We start from the raw sequence: 20570 nt of genomic DNA, 5'->3' as shown, positions 1-20570 counted from the left end.
GCTATTGCTTTTTACTACTAGGAGAGTTCCTCAGGTTTCAGTATATACCACACACATAAAGAATAATTGACTGACTTATCAATCTTATGAAATTCCAGTTTTTGAAATCTTATTATCTGCAACACATTTGTATTCTTAGGATTGAGTTACAAGTTGGATATGTGTGTTGAGTGTGTGTACATGTGTGCATGTAATGTTTGTATCACATATACACACACCCCATACTGAGAGGAAGATTTCTTTTTTAATTTAATTAATTTTTTTTTTTTTTTTTGGCTGTGCTGGGTCTTTGTTGCTGTGTGCAGGCTTCTCATTGTGGTGGCTTCTCTTATTGTGAAGCACGGGCTCTAGGATGTGGGACTTCAGTAGTTGTGGCATGTGGACTCAGTAATTTCAGCTCCCGGGCTCTAGAGTACAGGTTCAGTAGTTATGGCCCATGGGCTTAGTTGCCATGCAGCATTTGGGATCTTCCTGGACCAGGGATCAAACCTGTGTCTCCTGCAATGGTGGGCAGATTCTTTACCACTGAGCCACCGTGGAAGCTCTGAGAGGAAGATTTCTAAAAATAACAAATACCCAACATTCATTTATTGAGTACTTTTCTCTCTACCCTCAACATAAATCTCGCTCTCATCACTGGGAAACATAGGCAGGTTAGGGTTTTATAAAAGTAGATGCATAGTATTCATACTGCTTTCCTCATACCAAAGGAAACAAATATGTTTTGGAAATAAATAGCTTTAACGGTTTTACAAGTGGGAAAATGTTTGCATAGGGAGGAGATGAAGCTTAACTAAAATTTCAATTAAATATGGAAGTGAACCCGTGTTTTTGGTAAGAAGATTGACCATGGGTGTGGTTGTATGCAATAATAAACCCAACTTGTGGACTGCAGGCAGTAGTCCATGAATCAAAAGATGAAATTTCATCTTCCACTCCTATTATATTGCTTAATCCTATTCCTGCAGTGATTTGATTACATGCTGATTGTTCCTTCTAACTAAGTGGAAGGCAGGGGTGGCTTCTTGTTCATGTCAGCATCTCCAGTCTTGACACTGTGGTTGACACAGAGGAGGCGCTCGGCCAATATGGCGATGAGGAAAGGATCTGAGAAACCAGGATTCCACACAGTAAAGATAGTTGTCTTCCATTTTTCATATTGAATGCAGACACTTCCTCCTTAAAGCAGTATGACTCGACTGGCAGCCCTCTGTGTATCCACAGTGCTTGTGGATTCCACATAGTTTCATAATTCACCCCTTCTCATGTCTGTCTCCAACAAGTCCCTGAGTTACTCCTTAGGGTTGAGACTGTCCCATTCATCACTGTCTCCTGAGTCCTCAGCACAGGGCTCAGCACTGACTAGACACTCAGTAAATATCTGCCAAAGGAACAACTGAATGAGCTTTCTTCTCAATAGATTAGTGAGCTATTACTTTTATACATAAGTCACAAAATTCTTTAAAATTTCCTAAAGCCTGTTTCTTTGCCTTCTTCTAATGCTGTGGCCATTATCTCTGTGACTGCCATTTTACAGGTAACCGTTAACAGAATGGGAATAGTCTGTGCAACATGCCCCAAACACCCCGGTTGGCTGTCAGTTAATCCCAGCCTGGAACTTGGGCAGCAACTGTAAAGCCATGGACAGAATCAGTCACATTTCATTACTGGGCCTAATTTAGCATTCAAGATCATTGACTATTTCTAGCTAAACAATTGAAGTCTTTGGCTCAAAAGAGCAGCAAAGTCTTCATTATTGAGGTGAAAATCTCTAGGTAAAATGCTGGCGCTAAAATTTTTCCTTCTGAAATTGTACCATAATGTGAAAATATCCTGTTTCTTAATGTGGACACCTGGAGTTCTTGGACTGTCCCTCTCCCCATTCCTTTGCTCCACCTATGTTTGCATGTGTCCTCTTTCCCTTTGACAAAAAGGTATATATTTTTCTGTTTTTTTCTATAATGTATTTTCCTAATAATAGGGAAGAACTGCCCATAAATCTTATTGCGCTTTTCATTTATATTTAAACTTTTTATTTAAAAGCTGCTCACCTGGTCTCTGATAGTTCAGTTGGTAAAGAATCCACCTGCAATGCAGGAGACCCTGGTTCGATTCCTGGGTTGGGAAGATCCACTGGAGAAGGGATAGGCTACCCACTGCAGTATTCTTGGGCTTCCCTTGTGGCTCAGCTGGTAAAGAATCCGCCTGCAATGCGGGAGACCTGGGTTTGATCCCTGGGTTGGTAAGAGCCCCTGGAGAAGGGAAAGGCTACCCACTCCACTATTCTGGCCTGGAGAATTCTTTGGACTATACAGTCCACAGGGTTGCAAAGAGTCGGACACAACTGAGCGACTTTCACTTCACTTCACCTGATCTCTTGATCAGACATTGTTAATCCTTGGTTATGGCTTATTAGATTCATTCAAGAAACAATTGTTGAGTACCTATCATGTGCCAGGCTCTGTGGTGAGTTATGTAAGTTTCAGTTTCTATCTTAAACGTGTTCATGAATCATTGGTTAACTTGAGAAGTGTTTTGTAGTTGGGGTGCCCCCTCAGTGATTTCCTCAGAAGCTACTGCCTCTTTATGGGAAATACCTCACCATCAGTGCAAGACATGAACTAGGCACCGACCTTGTCCTTTGGGCCCCTGTCATTGGTCTACTAGGTCGGCACATGACCCAAGCTTGGCCAGTCTTCTCTGTACCGAAGCTGTTAAAGAAAATTCTCTTTTCTCTCAGGCTATATGCCTTTAAGGATGTAAGCCTGGCAGTCACTAGCATTCTTGTTCCTGGGCTCATTTGTAGTAGCAGAAAGTGACACGTGCAGAGAGAAACAGAGGAGATGGAGAGTCCTGACAATGGGCAAATCTGTGGATAGAGTCACCCCTGAGGCCATCCCACTCCATCTTTCCTAGGGAGTGTCTGTCTATGTATTCCCTTCTTTGATTAAATTAAGTTGAATTGCATTTTGTTGCTTGCAGTCAGAGGATTCTAAGACTCTGTAAGAAGTGTTTGTGGAATGTTAGAGGAAGGTACCAATAACTGAAGTTTTGCAAAGTAAGGACAGGCTTCACAGAGTGAAGACAACCAAGCTTTGTCTTTAGAGATGGCTTTCCACAGCCAGATAAAAAGAAGGGCATTTCTGGGAGGCAAAAACAAGTATAGTGCATTTGGGTGAAAAAATGAACTAATATGATTTGGGGAGAGACAAGAATGGAAAAATGGGCTCAATTAAGACCCCAAGAGTATTTCCTTGAACACTTTTCTGTGGATTTTTAGGTTTTGTCATATAATCAATATTGGGAAGTCATTAAGGATTTAGGGCAGGGTTGTGATATAGTCAGATTAATCTTTTAGAAAGATATTTGGTCACATAATTAATATGGATAGTAGATAATTGGTGGGTAGTTGAAAAAGAGGGGTGAATCAGAAAGTCTAGACAGGAGGTTACTGTGGCAAACCAGGAAAGAAATGATGACCATCTAAACAAGGGCGGTGCAAGGGAAGGACCACTGAAGGTCAGGATGTGGACTGGAGGAGTTGGTGTCCTGCTGGATAAGACTGAGGGAGGAGAAGAGGCAGACTGAGATAATGCCTTGGCTTTGGACTGGGATGACCGAGGGACGGGTGGAGGCACTGTTAACTGAGAAGGATTCTCGGCAGGTTCTGGGGAGTGTGGATAGATTCCATTAGGCATGGCAGATGCCCGTAGGATTGCCACGTGGAGGTGTCTAATAGACACGAAGAAGTAGTGGTGTTTAGCTCAGCAGTGAAGTCAGTGCCCATGACACTGATTTAGAAGTCTTTGTAACAGTGGTGGGCCACATGCAGCCTCCCAGAAAGCCACATGGGTAGTATTACTTTCTTAAAGATAGGTATTTTTTTAATATTCAGTTTATTTATCCTAACAGTTCAATGTTTACAACAGAAATAAAATATTAGCATCTTTATTTTATTGGTGTAACTTAAAATAGTGTGAAATACCAACCATTCTATTTTGGGGGAAGGTGAAAGTTGCCATCTTATTTATCTATTTGCCTAGCTCTTCATTTTTTTAAAAAATGTTTTTACTATTAGAATTCTGGCTCACTCTTAAGGTTGAGATATATATATATACATATATATATATATACATATAAAACATTATTATTAGTGGCACTAATTTTTGCTTTAGTTACTCAAGTGGCTTTTCTAAGTGCACATATATTAGTCAAGAAAGCACTTAGGCTGATGAATTAAGAAGTCTGCTTTGTGACTGGCTTCCTTTTACCTTTGGAGACTCTGTAATGCTATTGTTAAGGATGCTTCAATAAATGCCGAAAAGTCAACAACAAGAAATATTTTTTGAGTTGCTTTTGGGCTTAGCCACCTTCCAATATTCTGCATCTCCTCCCCCCACCTTTAGTTAGTTCATTTTAAGCAGTTTTTCAGCTATTTGTAAGCTTTTCTCAAACAGTAATGGAGATCAGTCAATCATATACTCCAAATACAGTGCTGCTACTTCTTCCTCATTTAAAAACATTAATTTGAAGGGAAACAAAAATGCCTTTAGGGAGAGGAACTGAGAGCCAGGAGACCTGGGTTCTACTACTAACTTTATTATGAGTTTATGCCCTTGGATTGTTATCTAATATCTTTGTTCTCAGTTTCTGCATCTGGAAAAGGTTTACCCTCTTATAAGGATAGTCTGAGAACAAACACCCCATGTATATGGAAGCACTTTGAATGTTTCAGAAAGTCTCTGAAAGAATGTAAGAAAACTTACATCCTTAGCTACAACTGGCTAAAAGCCATCTGTATCCATTTATCTTTGTGAGGATAAAAGGAGATAAAAACAAACAAACACTTATCCCAGTGCTTGGCATGCAGTAGGTGCTCAGCTAAAATCACAATTTTCAATGTTTTTCTTTCTTCATTCTTTTCTTGCCATCTTCCTTTTATCCCTTTTTTCCTAAAATGCTTTTAGTTTTTCTTTGCTAACTTATTCAAAACCTTTGACTTTTTCAGACACAAGACCATATTTAATATTCTAGGATAATTAGTGTAATAATACAAAACTAGAAGCAGGACCATGTCACCATGTTTTAGGAAAAATTTATATTATCTTAGAGAACAAACACACTAATAGGTCAACTGTTAGAACAGAAAGAAAAGTGATAGACCTAGAGCCTGGAGAAGGTCCTGATTGGGGAAGCACACAGTGGTTCCAGCCACACTGATTAAAGGGTTGGCGGTTCAGGCTTAACTTGAACTGTCCTTGTGCTGACTTTGTGCTGATGGAAGCAAGAGGCTGTGTCAGACTTCTGCTTCCTTTTGGGGGCGTTTGGCAAGTGTGAATTTTAAAAATGCCAATATTCTCTCTCTCTTGACATTACAGAGTAATTTGTGATTCTAATGTTATTACACATTCTCTCAAGTTTTCAAAAACAGACATGTTGTTATTAACAAGGAGAGATGTTTGGAGTACTCTCCAATAAATTAATCATCAAGATGTTCTGAATGGAGGTTAATTTTATGTCAGTGATCTTGAATATCTTTACTCTTCAGAGAAGAAATTAAGCGGCAAGACTCAGCAGCCGGAGTTGATTTCTGCGAACTCCAGCCCTGAGCCTCAGTGACGGATGCTTGGCTCTATATCTGCCCCAAACCTTCCCTCCTTAACCCCCACCTTCACATATTAAAAAGCGTCAACTGACCTCAAACCTACTCAAGTACAACCGTTTTGCCCCATATGGATTAAACCTCTATGGCTTAAATTTTGTTAAGAAAAGTAAAATTAGATCCTCTTACATAGAAGATGGATTTTACATTTCCCTCTGTGTCAAAGGAGGAATGAAATGCCTTCTTTAATATAAGAATAAGTAAGTGTAGGAAATTGAGTCCTACAAATCCAACCAGGTCACTGGGCATCTCTCCTGGTCTGCAGAGGAGGGGAGCTTTCTGCACTAATGCCTGACCAGAAGCAGGGACCTCCAGAGGGCTGGGGGACTGCCAGGGGACGCCTGCCAGGCTGAGGCCACACTCGGCCTGAGCCAGGAAGCTCCAGGCTGCTGCTGGGCTCTTCTGTTCAGCTTCCTTTTCTCCCTCGTTCCCATGCCCAGACTCTTTCCTAGAGGTGGAGGAAAATACCTTCAGCGAAGCCCTAGAACTTTCAGGCACCCCGTTTCCATATTTTCCTGAGATGATGCCACAAGCCAGTGGAGACCATGTCATCGCTCCAACTCCTATAGAAGAAAAAAAACCTTAAAAAGTTACTTCTGCAAACTGGGATCAAAAGTGAGTGGGTATTCAGAAAGGACCTGGTTAGTTATGGGGAAAAGCTGGCCAGATATATGAGTTAATACCAGCATAAATCTTTCCATTAAAGTTTAGGCATTTACAAACTGTGTGCTTCATTTTTATTAATATAAACCCATCAACTGTGCACTGTTGGTGATGGGGAGCAGGGCATATAATCAAGGCTGAAAATGTGGCTTATCCATAGTTTTCTGATGTCCCAAATTTACATTTCTTTTTACACTCAGAGATAAGCACTTTTGCTTGCACAAAAATTCAGTGCTTCGCTTGTTCACTCAGTGCCTCAATAGTGCCTGGTCGAAGGAGGAGCACAATGCCTGGTGCACAGAGAAAACACAATGAACACACAGTGATAACCATAACAACCACTGTTACTCTTGTCAAACTTTTCTTATCCTTTTTTTCTTACCCAGCATTTTCCCCACTCACATAAACCCCCATTTCTTATGAAAAAGTTATCTCTGGAACCTGTTTTGATAAATATGCCTGAAAATGTGGCTTAAGTTTTTCTGATATCCAAAATTCTTGTGTACATGTTGTATATAGATTTTTTCCCTCCCTTTGGCATCATGTGTACCTACACAAACGTGTGTCCCTGGCTTGTCTGCCGTTCTTGAATTCCCCTTCTGACTCAGTTCCAGGCAGAGTAGGAGATACAGATGTATAAATCCATAATTTTGGGGAAACCCACTCAGAGATGCATTCTTGGCTAGAGCAACTACCCTATGAAAGACAGGTTTATTCATTATTTCTTCCTTTCATTCTACATGCATTTTTTTGAACACCTACTGAGAACAGCTTGTCTGCCAGCTCTGCTTGGCTTTCTTGAGTGATACTCCAGAGATTGCATACAGGTCCTTTTGATTTCTTCTAGTTTCTGGAATGCATGGTGCTGACAATCCCTATGTTAATTAGGAACGTTTAGGAAAGCATTTCAGTCACACCTTGTTTTTTTCTGGATCCCTGATCCTCTTATTAAAGATAATGAGTCAATTTGATTGTGAAGATTACCTATTTTATGGTAGAGCTCTGGTAGCTGAACCTCTACTTTCTCTCTCTGGAAAAGATGGTATTCAGCTTGCTCACAGACTGGTGGGATCATGTTGAATTGTCTTGCTACAGAGTAGGCTTCCTAAGGTGAAATAAAATTGCAACCGAATTTATTTCTGATTAGAAATAAGTCTGTATGCATGAAAAAAATTCATTTTAGTGAAATCAGTACAAACCAAGAAAAATCTAGATTGTCAAATAATAAGCAAAGTTATGACCATCAATTTCACTAAGAAATACCAATTCAGGAAATCCCTTATTTTTTGGGAGGTTTTAGAATGAGTAAAGTCCAGGGAAAATTAGTCAAAGTGTGAATTATGAACTATTACAAAGAAAATATAGTTTGACTATTTCTAGGTTCCTAAAGAAATAAAACTTAACTAATATATAGTAGAAAAATGACCTGTAATTAGCATGTTATGAACAATACCATTATTTAATACATCAAAAAAAAAAACCAAACCTGGAATATTGTGTCATATGTCTCATTAGCTGAGAAATTTACTCTCTTACTACCAAACTACTACCAAAGAACGTGCTAAAACATGATTCCCGCTAGAGACCTGCACCCTCCATATTGCATTCTGAGCTGATAAGATCCACCCCCCACCCTCATATCCATCTCTACAATGATGAAATTTATCATAGAATTCTAGTGCCATTGTGATTGTGAAGAAAGTTTGTAAAAGGTCTTACAACTTATACATGATATCTGACAAATAAAAATAGGTACTCAATGGTCATTTAAAAATGGAGATGGAATTACCATGATCTCCATGGCACTCCAGCGAGAAGTTCCCCAGTACATGGCCATTCCTTGGTTTATCACATGTGTCATGGCGCGAACAATTTCTATGGAAAGCCAAAGAGATAGCATTACATATATTTTTCAAAGTTATGTAGTCTTTTTTTTCTTTTCCTGCCCAAAGCTTAGATGTTTAATGCAATTATTTGTTGGATTAATATAATTACTTTGACACTGGTGATAACACAATAGTCTAACATAAAATATTGATGGTTTGGAGGTGGATGGTACTTTTGGGTAAATTGACTTTCCATTTTCAGTTTGCAGCAACAATATGAAATGATATTAAAAAAAGAATGACCACCTTAAGTTCTTCCTTTACTTATATTGCTTCAGGGTTCCTGGCTGGATAAAAGAACACATGAGTCTCCTCTTTCAGAACCTGGGTACCTTGCTCACTAAAGTGAGAAGTAAGAGAAAGCATTTGTTTTGCCTCTGTAGAATGGAAGGTCATTAAGGATAGAAGTCCTGCCTTTGTATGTTGGATTTACAGAGCTAAGTCTCACACAGGGTTGTTGTTTAATAGAGATGACTCAACAACAATGTGTTTAGCAGAAAGATAAACATATTAAATGCTGAACAAACAGCTGAAGCCCCAACAGCTCCCAGCCCACACTGGCACACCCTGTCCTTGACCACTTTGGACCAAACTTCATTCTAAGACACCCATTTCATGCATTTCACTTGGACCTCCATGTAGCCCCACCCTATTTGCTCATCAGCCTCTTTCAGCTTGACATCACATTTCCTAAACAGGAAAATGAATCTCTTTCCAGAGGGGGTGGAGTTGAGCTAATCCTCTTGGAACCAGCCAATATGATACAGAACCAGAGAGCATGGAGAGCCTCAAGTTCAATTGAGTGAAAAGTCACAGACACGGTTGGGTTTCTTCTACAAAGCAGGTCAGCCAAACACCCAGGATGCCAGGTCATTTGACATTTTCAAGGGGTTGCAGGTCATGGGCTTTTCTTACCGTACTAATAATACTTGGTAGGTTACATGTCCTTCAGCAGAATCAAATCCTTGTCTCAAACTTTAATTGAGTAGATGTGTTATTTTATTTCTCACCAGCAAGCACTGTCTTAATTGATCAGGGACAGGATTTGGAATGAGACAGTGAAGCTTCCTAGCTTCACTAGGAATGAAGGTCCTAGCTTCCTTGCTTGTTTGACTTACATAAAGCATTTTAAATTGCCCTTGGACTTTGTTTGGAAGATGGGAATGCTTTTACTCACCAGAGTCTACCCAACAGAGGTAGAATTTGGCATGTAAAGAAAATATTTTTCTTTCTTGGAGAAAGACTCCTAAATATCAGTTTATTCCTCAACAACCAAATCTATGAAGATAATTCTTCCTTTACAAAGCAAAACATGAAACATTTTTCTTGTCTTTAAATAGAAATGAATATGTGTGCTAACATTTCTGGAAATTCAAAGCCATTCCTTAAATATCTGCCCCTAAGTATTCTCTCTTTGGAGCTCTCCATCTTTGTACTAGTTCCCTTTCCTTTCATATCCTGTTTCATTCAGAGCTGAGGTATTCATTCAACCAACAGAATTTGTGAGGAGTCTGCTGTACTGGGTGCTGGAGATATTGTGGTGAATCAAGCATGTTGGTAAACACTGATGAGCTTAACAGGGAATAAATGAACCCAAGATGCTCCCTTGTCTCTATTCCATAATCAAGTAAGATGAGCACAGGATGTGGTCCAGTGGCTTGGCCACGTGGGAGTCACCGAAGTCTTGACAACAGCGGGTAAGGTGGAGTGGAGGTTGTGACGCTTGCTGTTCCTTCATTCCCTTATTTCACGTAGTGTACTAACAGCCTAATATTTGCCAGGCACTGGGTTCATCTGTGAGTAAGACAGATACAAAGCTCCTGGACTCAGGGAGTTTAGAATTGAGTGGGGAAGATGGAGATGTAAACAAGTAGGTAACCACAAAATGTAATGTGTTATGAAGAAAGAAAATAGGGGGCTGAGATCAGGAATGAGAAGGAAGACATATAGAGTTGGTCAAGGAAGAAGTAATGTTTAGCCATACAAAATAAAAAGGGGCCAGTCAGGTGAAGAACAAGGGAAGAGCGTTCTAGGCAGCATGTGTCAAGGCCCTGGGGCCGGACAGAGCTTGGTGAGCCTCACAATCAGTAAGCCATGGTGGAGGAAGCTGAGTCAGGAAGGAAGGCAGGGCTACAAGATGAAGCTGGCAGAGGGCAAACCGTGTCTGTTATTCAGGGCTTGATGGGAAGTCACTAATATTTCTAAGTAAGGGAATGATGATGCAGTATATATTTCAGAACACTATCTGACCATGTTGTGAGGCGAGGGCTGGAGGAAGCAGGAAGATCATTAGGACGTTTACTGTAGCATTCCTGGAAGGAGATAGGGGGGTTGAAGTCGGGAGTTGGTAGCAAAGAGACATGAATGGATCAAAATCTCTTTTGTGGATAGAATCCCCAAGGACTGTATGTGGCAAGTGAGGAAAAGGAGGAATCAAGGAAGCTTGAGGGAGGAACAGGTTTGGCAGGAAGAGTCAGGGTCCTTCTTAGGACATGGCAAAACTAGAGATGCCTGTGAGAGACAGAGGGGTGATGTCGAGTACAGGTAACTGGATAATGATATGTGAGCAACCTGGGCTGGAGGTGAACTATTTGTTCCTCAACAGTCTATTAATTGTATTTAAATCCATGAGTGAATGAGACTACGTAAGGGAAGTCTGCCCAGAGAAAACAAAAGAGTTTCGAAGAGCCAGAGCAGGAGTTGGGAAGAGTACACTGTGGGGTTCTGGGTCATTGGCAGCCAGAGGAGTAGGCAGGAAGCCAGAGGGGGGAACTTTGGAATCAAGAATGGAGAGGGCTTGCAGGAGGACCTGTGCCCAAAGATTGGAACATGTGAGCATTTGAATCAGAAAGGCACAGAACAATGGAGGTCAATGAAGACCCTGAAAAGAGTGTTGTCAGTGTCCTTGGTGCGTTTGGACCAAGGCCAGACTGGAGCTGACTGAAGAATGGGCACGAGGAAGGGAAGGTCTTAGAGACAACCTGGGTGGACTCAAGTTAGGAAATGAATGGAGCAGAGAAAGAGGGCAGCAGCTGAAGTTGGTATTTAGGATAAAGGAGATTTTTATTTTAAAACTGAACGATGTAAGAGAAAGCCTGTATGCCGTTGAGAGTAATCTGGATGGAGGATTTAACTGAGGATGTGGGCTAGGAGACTGGGGAGAATGGAGGGGGAGAGACTGGACAGAGTGAGATGGGGGACAGCACCCCAGGGGTGGGAAGGACGCTTCAAGCAAGATGGCGGGACTCTGGGAGGTTTGGAGAAGTCATCATAGGAAGACAGGGGGGACCCTGTTTGATGAATGGTGGTGCTGGTGGTAAAGAACCTGCCTGTCAGTGCAAGAAGTGTAAGAGACATGGGTTTGATCTCTGGATCAGGAAGATCCTCTGGAGGAGGACATGGCAACCCACTCCAGTATTCTTGCCTGGAGAATCTCATGGACAGAGGAGCCTGGCAGGCTACAGTCCATGGGGTTGCAAAGAGCTGGACACGACTGAGCAACTAAGCACAGCACAGCATGACACATTCTCAATAAACTCTCGATCAAGTGAAAATGAGGTACAAAGGGAGGAAAAGGCGAGAAGGAACAGTTCTTAGTGTGGAAGAGCCTATGCAAGATGCCCCCATACCCCAGGCACTTTAGTTGAGGGCGATTTCTTTGCTCCCTGATAAGTCTGGCTGCTGACTCTGCAGGGAAGGGAAGGCCTGGTGGAATGCAGAGAGGCCTCTGGGAGGAGGAGGCTGCTGCACAGAATGCAGGGAGGAATGCAGAGAATGGAGAGCCAGCAGATGGAGATTCATGTGGCCACAAAGTAAAATTTGGTTTAATGCATATTAAATTTGTTCAATTTTTTTAAAGTCAGAGAAAAATCCCCCAAGTTATTTAGCTCTCTAACAAGAAGTCACTGTACTGATAGCTGAGGTGGGTTTTTAACACGATTCTACTAAAGGACACTAGAGGGCAGCATTGTTAAGAAAAAAAATCAACGGGGTGTCTAAAAGCTTTTACTTGAATATCATGGAAATGCATTTTTAAAGCATCCCAGTCAGAGCATCAATTCTGAGTGGGGAAAATGACGTTAGGAAGCTCATTTAGTGCATTGCTTTCACCCGCCTCTGGGAAAGGACATGCAGACAAACAAACTGATTCAATCTGGCAGTTCAGGACTGAATGTGGCTCCTGCTGTCCAGACTCCCCGTTTTCCCAGGAAGCTTCAGCACGAGTGGTTCTCAACCCCGACTGCACACGAAAGGACCTGGGGAGCTTGGAAAACGACACTATCCGGGCTCCACAGAAGGTCTGTTATATCAGAATCTCTGGGGGTGAAGCCAGGCATCAAGATTTTAAAAACCCATCCCAGATGATTGCATGTGCAGCCTGGGTTTAGGGTCGCTGTGCTTGTCTACACTGCTAGTCCTAAAGTGTGGCCCCTGGACCGCTAGCAGCAGCCCCTGGGAACCTGTTAGAAATGCAGGTCCTAGGGCCTTACCCCAGATGCTGTGCTGGGCTATGTGCTCAGTCGCTCAGTCGTGTCTGACTCTTTGCGACACCGTGGACTGTAGTCCATCAGGCTCCTCTGTCCATGGAATTCCCCAGGCAAGAATACTGGAGGGGGTTACCTTGTCCTCCTCCAGGAGATCTTCCCAACTCAGGGATTGAACCCAGGTCTCCCGCATTGCGAGCAGATTCTTTACAGTCTGAGCCACCAGGGAAGCACCCCCGGTGCACTGAATTTCAAATTTTGGGCTTGGGTGGGGCCCAGCAGTCTGTGTTTAAAGCCACTCACAGAACAATTCTAGTGCAAACTAAAGGTTAAGAAATGGCAACCCATTGCTAGTATTCTTGCCTGGAAAATCCCATGGACAGAGGAGTCTGGTGGGCTACAGTCCTCAGGGTCACAAAGAATCAGACACAACTGAAGCGACTTAGCACACACACAAAGGTTAAGAATCGCTGATTTATACCATCCCTACCATCTTCACAGGGGACATGCATGCATATACATGCACATAACCATGTACACATTGTAGTTATAAATTAGAATCAAACCTGAATAGTTTGAAGAGAACACAGAAGTCCAGGTTCTAGCTTACTTCACTGAGCCTGGGCCTTTGTATTATTTTCATTAGCTCTCAAATCTCAGTGTTTGAGAAACGCTTCTAAACTATGGGAAAACTTGGTTAAATTTTTCCTGTGCACTGCTTTCCATGTTGAAACCATCATTATTATTTAGCCCACAGTTTACAGGCAGCTCTCTCTCTCTTATTTCCTGGATCCTTGGCACAGAACTGACTATGAAAGCTACAGGTCGAGTTTGTTTCCCTGAATAGCCCATTCGCCATCTGTGAAGTGAGGATGTATTGATCCTGTGGAATTCTTTCAAAGCTTGACATGAGATAAAGTATGTAGACCAACTGGTGACTCTAAAAGAATAACACAAACTGAGTAACAAGTAGGCAGGATGTGGTCCTGGTTGTTTCTTCTCAAATAAGCTCAGATTTTAACATTTTATTTTTTTTAAAAAGTTGTTATTCTTCATTCGGTAACATAGGTCATCTCTGTTTAAAAATACATATTTTATGTGAAAGGACTAAGTGAAACTACTTATTCTGAGTGAAAGAAACTTGCTGATCAATATGTTTACTTTTTTAATTGGCCCCCATGACTGAGTAACTAAAATATGCAGAAAATAGATGTTCACATTAAACCTTTTTCATGTGAAATGTTCCCTAGAACTTTGAAAGTTGTATGCAAGTTGTTATACTGCATAAACAATAAACTATAGGGATTAAAGATACAAATAGGCACACATTAGTTTTTTGATCAAATAAAATGTACTGAGTCTGGCTATATAGACACATAATGATAAAAACAATAGAAACCTAGAAAGCTTAGAGATAATTCAGGGCAGCTTCTTCTTACTCTAGATGAAGAAACGGGCGAGGAGTTCATTGTTTTAAGGCATAATTGAAAGTTCAAATGTTATTAACAATTATAAATATTTCAGTTATGCTTACAAAATGCTGACAGTAAATACGCAAAATAATAATTGTAACATATAGAGGAACTATATGTAACTTTGTTATTTCCAAGTCGCCTATAAATATGTTATCATACTTTCATGATTTAAAAAATAGAAAAGAAAGAAGAGTCCTTAATAAGCAAAGCACCACTTTAAAACACTAACATGCTATAGGTTAATTCACAAATATTAGGTTTAACCAAACACAATTTCCACTTTCAAAGGTTCAAAATGGTTATCTCTTTCAAGGGGAGTGGACTGCAGTGGAGGCTGGGGCACTGGTAGAATGTAGGGACTTGGTTTCATCAGAGGAGAAAAAACAGTTTTTACTCCAGACCAGCTGTTTGTTTGTTGTTTATCTAACTTCAGTTGTTTATTTACTTATTTAACTTCAAAAGCTTGTGGTGGTGGTATATATTAATGCTCTGTGACTTAGAGGTTTCCTCCTGGATCTCTGTCAGTCATTTACCATCTTGGCTATGGAGAAACCTCTCCCAGTGCTCAGCTAAGCATCAGCAGATAGAGGACCATCTTTTATCACTGGAATGGAAACCTGTATCCATAAATGGAGTGATGCCATGTTTAGCCTTGAAGGTTTGCCTACTGTCTGAGGATAGCCTGGCTCCATCTGCCTTCCAGAGCACACAGGAGACTCTGGGTTCTGGGTTTTGTCTCATCACTGTCATGAAGTTGGACATGTTCTTCAACCTTGCTGAATCTCAGTTTCTTCAACACAAATGACCAGACTGATATTAACTGAGCATATAGTAACTTATATTAACTTATGTCCTTATAACTGTTTAGGTGGGTAATATTTTCATCTTTATTTCATTGATGACATATCTGAGACTCAGAAAGGTAATTGCTTGGGCAGGTTCTCAGTAGGTAGTACGTAAGGCCACTTTTAGCTTTGAAGTTCTGTGATTAGTTATCCTGCAAGGCTTTGTGCATAGTACATTGTGGGAGAAGGTAGGCTAGGGACAAAAAAATAACAGGGCATTCACTTAATTGACTGCATTGTATATTTGTGAATGTGTGATGCCTTGTGTGTGGGTTTGTTCATCCCTTTGCATTTAATACATTGATGACTATAATTTATGAGGTGTAAGAATGACTAGACTATAGAGAGCCTCTCCATCTTTGGCTGCAAAGAAGATAATCAATCTGATTTCAGTATTGACCATCTGGTGATGTTCATGTGTACAGTCTTCTCTTGTGTTATTGGAAGAGGGTGTCTGCTATGACCAGTGCATTCTCTTGGCAAAACTCTATTAGTCTTTGCCCTGCTTCATTTTGTTCACCAAGGCCAAATTTGCCTGTTACTCCAGTATCTCTTGATTTCCTACTTTTGCATTCAGTCCCCTATGAAGAAAAGGACATCTTTTTTGGGTGTTAGTTCTAGAAGGTCTTGTAGGTCTTCAAGGAACTGTTCAACTTTAGCTTCTTCAGCATTACTGGTTGGGGCATAGAGTTGGATTACTGTGATATTGAACAGTTTGCCTTGGAAAACAACAGAGATCTATACAGTCAGCAAAAACAAGACAGGGAGCTGACTGTGACTCAGATCATGAACTCCTTATTGCCAAATTCAGACTTAAACTGAAGAAAGTAGGGAAAACCACTAGACCATTCAGGTATGACCTAAATCAAATCCCTTATGACTATACAGTGGAAATGACAAAAGATTCAAGGGATTAGATCTGATAGACAGAGTGCCTGAAGAACTATGGATGGAAATTTGTGACATTGTACAGGAGACAGTGATCAAGACCATCCCCAAGAAAAAGAAATTAAAAAAGGCAAAATAGTTGTCTGAGGAGGCCTTACAAAGAGCTGAGAAAAGAAGAGAAGTGAAAGGCAAAGGAGAATAGGAAAGATATATCCATTTGAATGCAGAATTCTAAAGATCAGCAAGGAAAGATACAAAAGCCTTCCTCAGGGATCCATGCAAAGAAATAGAGGAAAACAATAGAATGGGAAAGACTAGAGATCTCTTCAAGAAAATTAGAGATACCAAGGGGACATTTCATGCAAAAATGGGCACAATAAAGGACAGAAATGGTATGGACCTAACAGGAGCAGAAGATATTAAGAAGAGGTGGCAAGAATACACTGAAGAACTATACAAAAAAAATCTTCATGACCCAGATAATTACAATGGTGTGATCACTCACCTAGAGCCAGACATCCTGGAGTGTAAAGTCAAGTGGGCCTTAAGAAGCATCACTATGAACAAAGCTAGTGGAGGTGATGGAATTCCAGTTGAGCTATTTCAAATCCTAAAAGATGATGCTGTGAAAGTGTTGCACTCAATATGCCAGCAAATCTGGAAAATTCAGCAGTGGCCACAGGACTGGAAAAGGTCAGTTTTCATTCCAATCCCAAAGAAGGGCAATGCCAAAGAATGTTCAAACTACTGCACAATTGCACTCATCTCACACACTTACAAAGTAATTCTCAAAATTCTCCAAGACAGGCTTTAACAGTATGTGAACCGTGATCTTCCAGATGTTCAAGCTGGATTTAGAAAAGGCAGAGGAACCAGAGATCAAATTGCCAACATCCGATGGATCATCAAAAAAGCCAGAGAATTTCAGAAAAACATCTACTTCTGCTGTATTGGTTACACAAAAGCTTTTGATTGTGTAGATCACAACAAACTGTGGAAAATTCTTCAAGAGATGGGAATACCAGACCACCTGACCTGCTTCTTGAGAAATCTGTATGCAGGTCAGGAAGCAACAGTTAGAACTGGACATGGAACAACAGACTGGTTCCAAATAGGAAAAGGTGTACGTCAAGGCTGTATATTGTCTCCCTGCTTATTTAACTTATATGCAGAGTACATCATGAGAAATGCTGGGCTGGAGGAAGCACAAGCTGGAATCAAGATTGCCGGGAGAAATATCAATAACCTCAGATATGCAGATAACACCACCCTTATGGCAGAAAGTGAAGAACTAAAGAGCCTCTTGATGAAAGTGAAAGAGGAGAGTGAAAAAGTTGGCTTAAAACTCAACATTCAGAAAACTAAGATCATGGCATCTGGTCTCATCACTTTATGGCAAATAGATGTGAAAACGGTGGAAACAGTGGCAGACTTTATTTTGGGGGGCTCTAGAATCACTGCTGATGGTGACTGCAGCCATGAAATTAAAAGACGCTTGCTCCTTGGAAGAAAACTTATGACTAACCTAGACAGAATATGAAAAAGCAGAGACATTACTTTGCTGATAAAGATCTGTCTAGTCACATCTATGGTTTTTCCAGTGGTCATGTATGGATGTGAGAGTTGGATTGTAAAAAAAGCTTTAGCACCGAAGAATTGATGCTTTTGAACTGTGGTGTTGGAGAAGACTCTTGAGAGTCCCTTGGACTGCAAGGAGATCAAACCAGTCAATCCTGAAGGAAATCAGTCCTGAATGTTCATTTGAAGGACTGATGTTGAAGCTGAAATTCCAATACTTTGGCCACCTTATGGGAAGAACTGACTCCTTGGAAAAGACCCTGATGCTGGGAAAGATTGAAGGCGGGAGGAGAAGGGGATGACAGAGGATGAGATGGTTGGATGGCATCACTGACTCGATGGACATGAGTTTGAGCAAGCTTCAGGAGTTGGTGATGGACAGGGAGGCCTGTCGTGCTGCAGTTCATGGGGTTGCAAAGAGTCGGACATGACTGAGCAACTGAACTGAACTGAAGTGCCCCTAAGTTCCAAAGTGAGGTACTAGGTCACTTGTGTAGGACTAGTTAAAAAAAAAAGGTGTGGCCGTCTTTAGGCCAATCCTCACCTTAAAAAGAATCAGTGGGTGGAGGTGGGGGTTGAGAGACACTTTATTTGGACTGATTTGAGTTCTGTGGCATTTTCCGACCTTCCTCTGTGATGCCACTCTCCCTCCTCCATCTTTTGCCTTGTCTCAAACTGAGTAAGCTCCAAAACCGAAAAACCCCATTTGCAGAAGTTGCAAATAAAGACAGCTTCCTGCTGTAAGCATCTGAATGCTGTGATTTTGTCCCCAACAGGCAGTCCTGGAGATTCTGCTCATTCCTTGTTCAGCTCCCTGATACACAGGAGGAGACTGCCTGATGCTGAGTACTTCTAATATTATTTCTTCCTGCATCAGACATGTGCTCTTTAATCCCGGCAAAAAAGCAGATGTTCATTTTATATTTAGATAAGGATGGCCAAGTGACTTGCTTAAGGCAATGACATAGCTTTCTTATCTTTCAATACTTCTCTATCCTCATTATTCCTCTGTAATCCTCTTATCACTATGTCCAGTCTTTCCAGCTTCTCACCTGGAATTGCTCCTGCCTGCTGACATGCCAAGAAATAATGGAGAATATGGATCGTAAAACTGCACCTCTTCCTTCAGCATCATCTAGCATGGTGCCTACTATTTCGTACTAAAACTGGGTATTTTCAAACTGTTGGAATCCTTCTGTTTGGGTAATAATTCACTGGTAGTAATTAAAGAGGTGACTTCTGTCCTGATGAAAGGGAGGCAGCATCCACAAGAAGTAGAGAGTACAGAGCTCTTCTTGCACAGATCAAATTCTACAGGATATGTGAACAGTGGAATGTGTTCCAATTCATTTAAAAACATTTGAGAACTTCCCTGGTGATACAGTGGGTAAGAATCTGCCTGTCAACGCAGGGGACATGGGTTCAATCCCTGGTCCAGGAAGATTCCAAATGCCTCAGAGCAATTAAGACTGTGCACCCCAACTTCCCTGGTGGCTCACACGGTAAAGCGTCTGTCTGCAATGCTGGAGACCCGGGTTCGATCCCTGGGTCAGGAAGATCCCCTGGAGAAGGAAATGGCAACCCACTCCAGTACTCTTGCCTGGAAAATCCTATGGACAGAGGAGCCTGGTAGGCTACAGTCCATGGGGTCGCAAAGAGTCGGACACGACTGAGCTGCTTTACTTTACTTTACCCCAACTACTGAGCCTGTGCACCCTAGAGCCTAAACTCGGCAACAAGAGAAGCCACCACGAGGAGAAGCCCGCATTCCACGGCGAAGAGTAGCCCCCACTCGCTGCAACTAGAGAAGGCCCACAAGCAGCAAGCAAGACTCAGTGCAGCCAAAAATTAAATCAATAAATAAATTTATTTAAAAAATGAAAACATTTGAAAGGAGAACAATTAAACTCATTGCCTTAAATTTTGTCTAGAGCAAGGCAACAAATAAACAGATTTAAAGAAACAAAAAAAAATCTAAATGAACTGAAACTTTGGGAAATTTATTTCCTAGATACCTGACTTGTATCTTAATCTGTGAAGCTAAAAGTTATATGGCATTAGTGGATTATTTCCTGAGATTTCCTTTGACAATGTTACTAGTCAATCTTTAAAAAAGCATGTTTAATAGTTTGAATATGTGTATTCTCCTGATGTGGAGATCTCTCTGATAAATTTAAAAAATTAAAATTTGGAAAAAGATCTCTTTTTTTTCTAAAATATTAAAAGTTTTGCTCTTGTCAATTAAGCCCCACAAATTTTATCATAGAATTTGGCTGTCTTGGTCCATTTGGGCTGCTCTAACATATATGTGTTGTTGTGTTTAGTTGCTCAGCCATGTTTGACTCTTTGCAACCCTATGGACTATAGCCCACCAGGCTCCTCTGTCCATGGAATTTTCCAGGCAAGAATACTGGAGCAGGTTGCCATTTCCTACTCCAGGGAATCTTCCTGACCCAGGGATCTAGCCTGAGTCTTTTATGTTTCCTGCCTTGACAGGCAGATTCTTTACCACTGAGCCACCTGGGAAGCCCTATAACAAATATACTATACATACATACATACATATATATACACACACACACACATATAACAAAATATCACAGATGGCTTAAACAGCAAACATTCATTTCTCACAGTCTGGAGCATGGGAAGTCTAAGGTCAAGGCACTGGCAGATTTGTTATCTGGTGAGAGTTGTCTTCCTGGTTCATAGACCGCCACCTTCTCACTGTGGTGTCACATGGTGGAAGAGGTAAGGCAGCTGTCTGTGGTCTCTTTTATAAGGGCACTAATCACTTTCATGAGCGCTGCACCCTCTTGGGCTAGTCACTTACTAAGGCCCTCTTACTAGCATAACTTTGGGGGTTAGGTTTCAACATATGGATTATGAAGGGACACAAACACTCGGGCTACAGCAACAGTCTAGAAAATTCTTAAAGCAGGGGTTACCAGTTGCTTATCTCTTCCACAGATGACATTCCCAGGAACACCTGATTCTGAATAACCAGATTTTTTTTCTAGTGAATGTACCAGGATGAATGATCTACAAAATGTATGCAGAAATAAATAAGGAAACTAATCTGCCATGTA

General features: G+C 41.2%; 1 protein-coding gene across 28 annotated transcripts in view; it reads right to left on the bottom strand.

Moving 5' to 3' along the window:
• KCNAB1 (potassium voltage-gated channel subfamily A regulatory beta subunit 1) overlaps positions 1-20570 on the bottom strand; it is a 532662-nt gene that overhangs the window by 27027 nt on the left and 485065 nt on the right. For 21 of the 28 annotated variants that reach the window (XR_014076899.1, XR_014076897.1, XR_014076896.1 and 18 more), the window contains 3 exons: positions 8115-8200; positions 7310-7430; positions 6131-6225 (listed from right to left, as the gene is read on the bottom strand). Coding sequence is in view for 10 of the 28 variants with exons in the window: in XM_081570616.1 (XP_081426742.1) it covers positions 6131-6225; positions 7310-7430; positions 8115-8200 (302 nt within the window). In the remaining 18 variants the exon portion in view is untranslated. Of the gene's footprint in view, positions 1-2051; positions 2206-6130; positions 6226-7309; positions 7431-8114; positions 8201-20570 lie in introns of all 28 variants that reach the window. The other 7 variants (XR_014076908.1, XR_014076905.1, XR_014076907.1 and 4 more) reach the window with 1 other exon arrangement.

The sequence above is a fragment of the Giraffa tippelskirchi genome, chromosome 2, assembly GCF_054371585.1.
Source record: "Giraffa tippelskirchi isolate mGirTip1 chromosome 2, T2T-mGirTip1v1.2.pri, whole genome shotgun sequence".
Taxonomy (NCBI): domain Eukaryota; kingdom Metazoa; phylum Chordata; class Mammalia; order Artiodactyla; family Giraffidae; genus Giraffa; species Giraffa tippelskirchi.
This window is presented reverse-complemented; position numbering and strand designations above follow the sequence as displayed.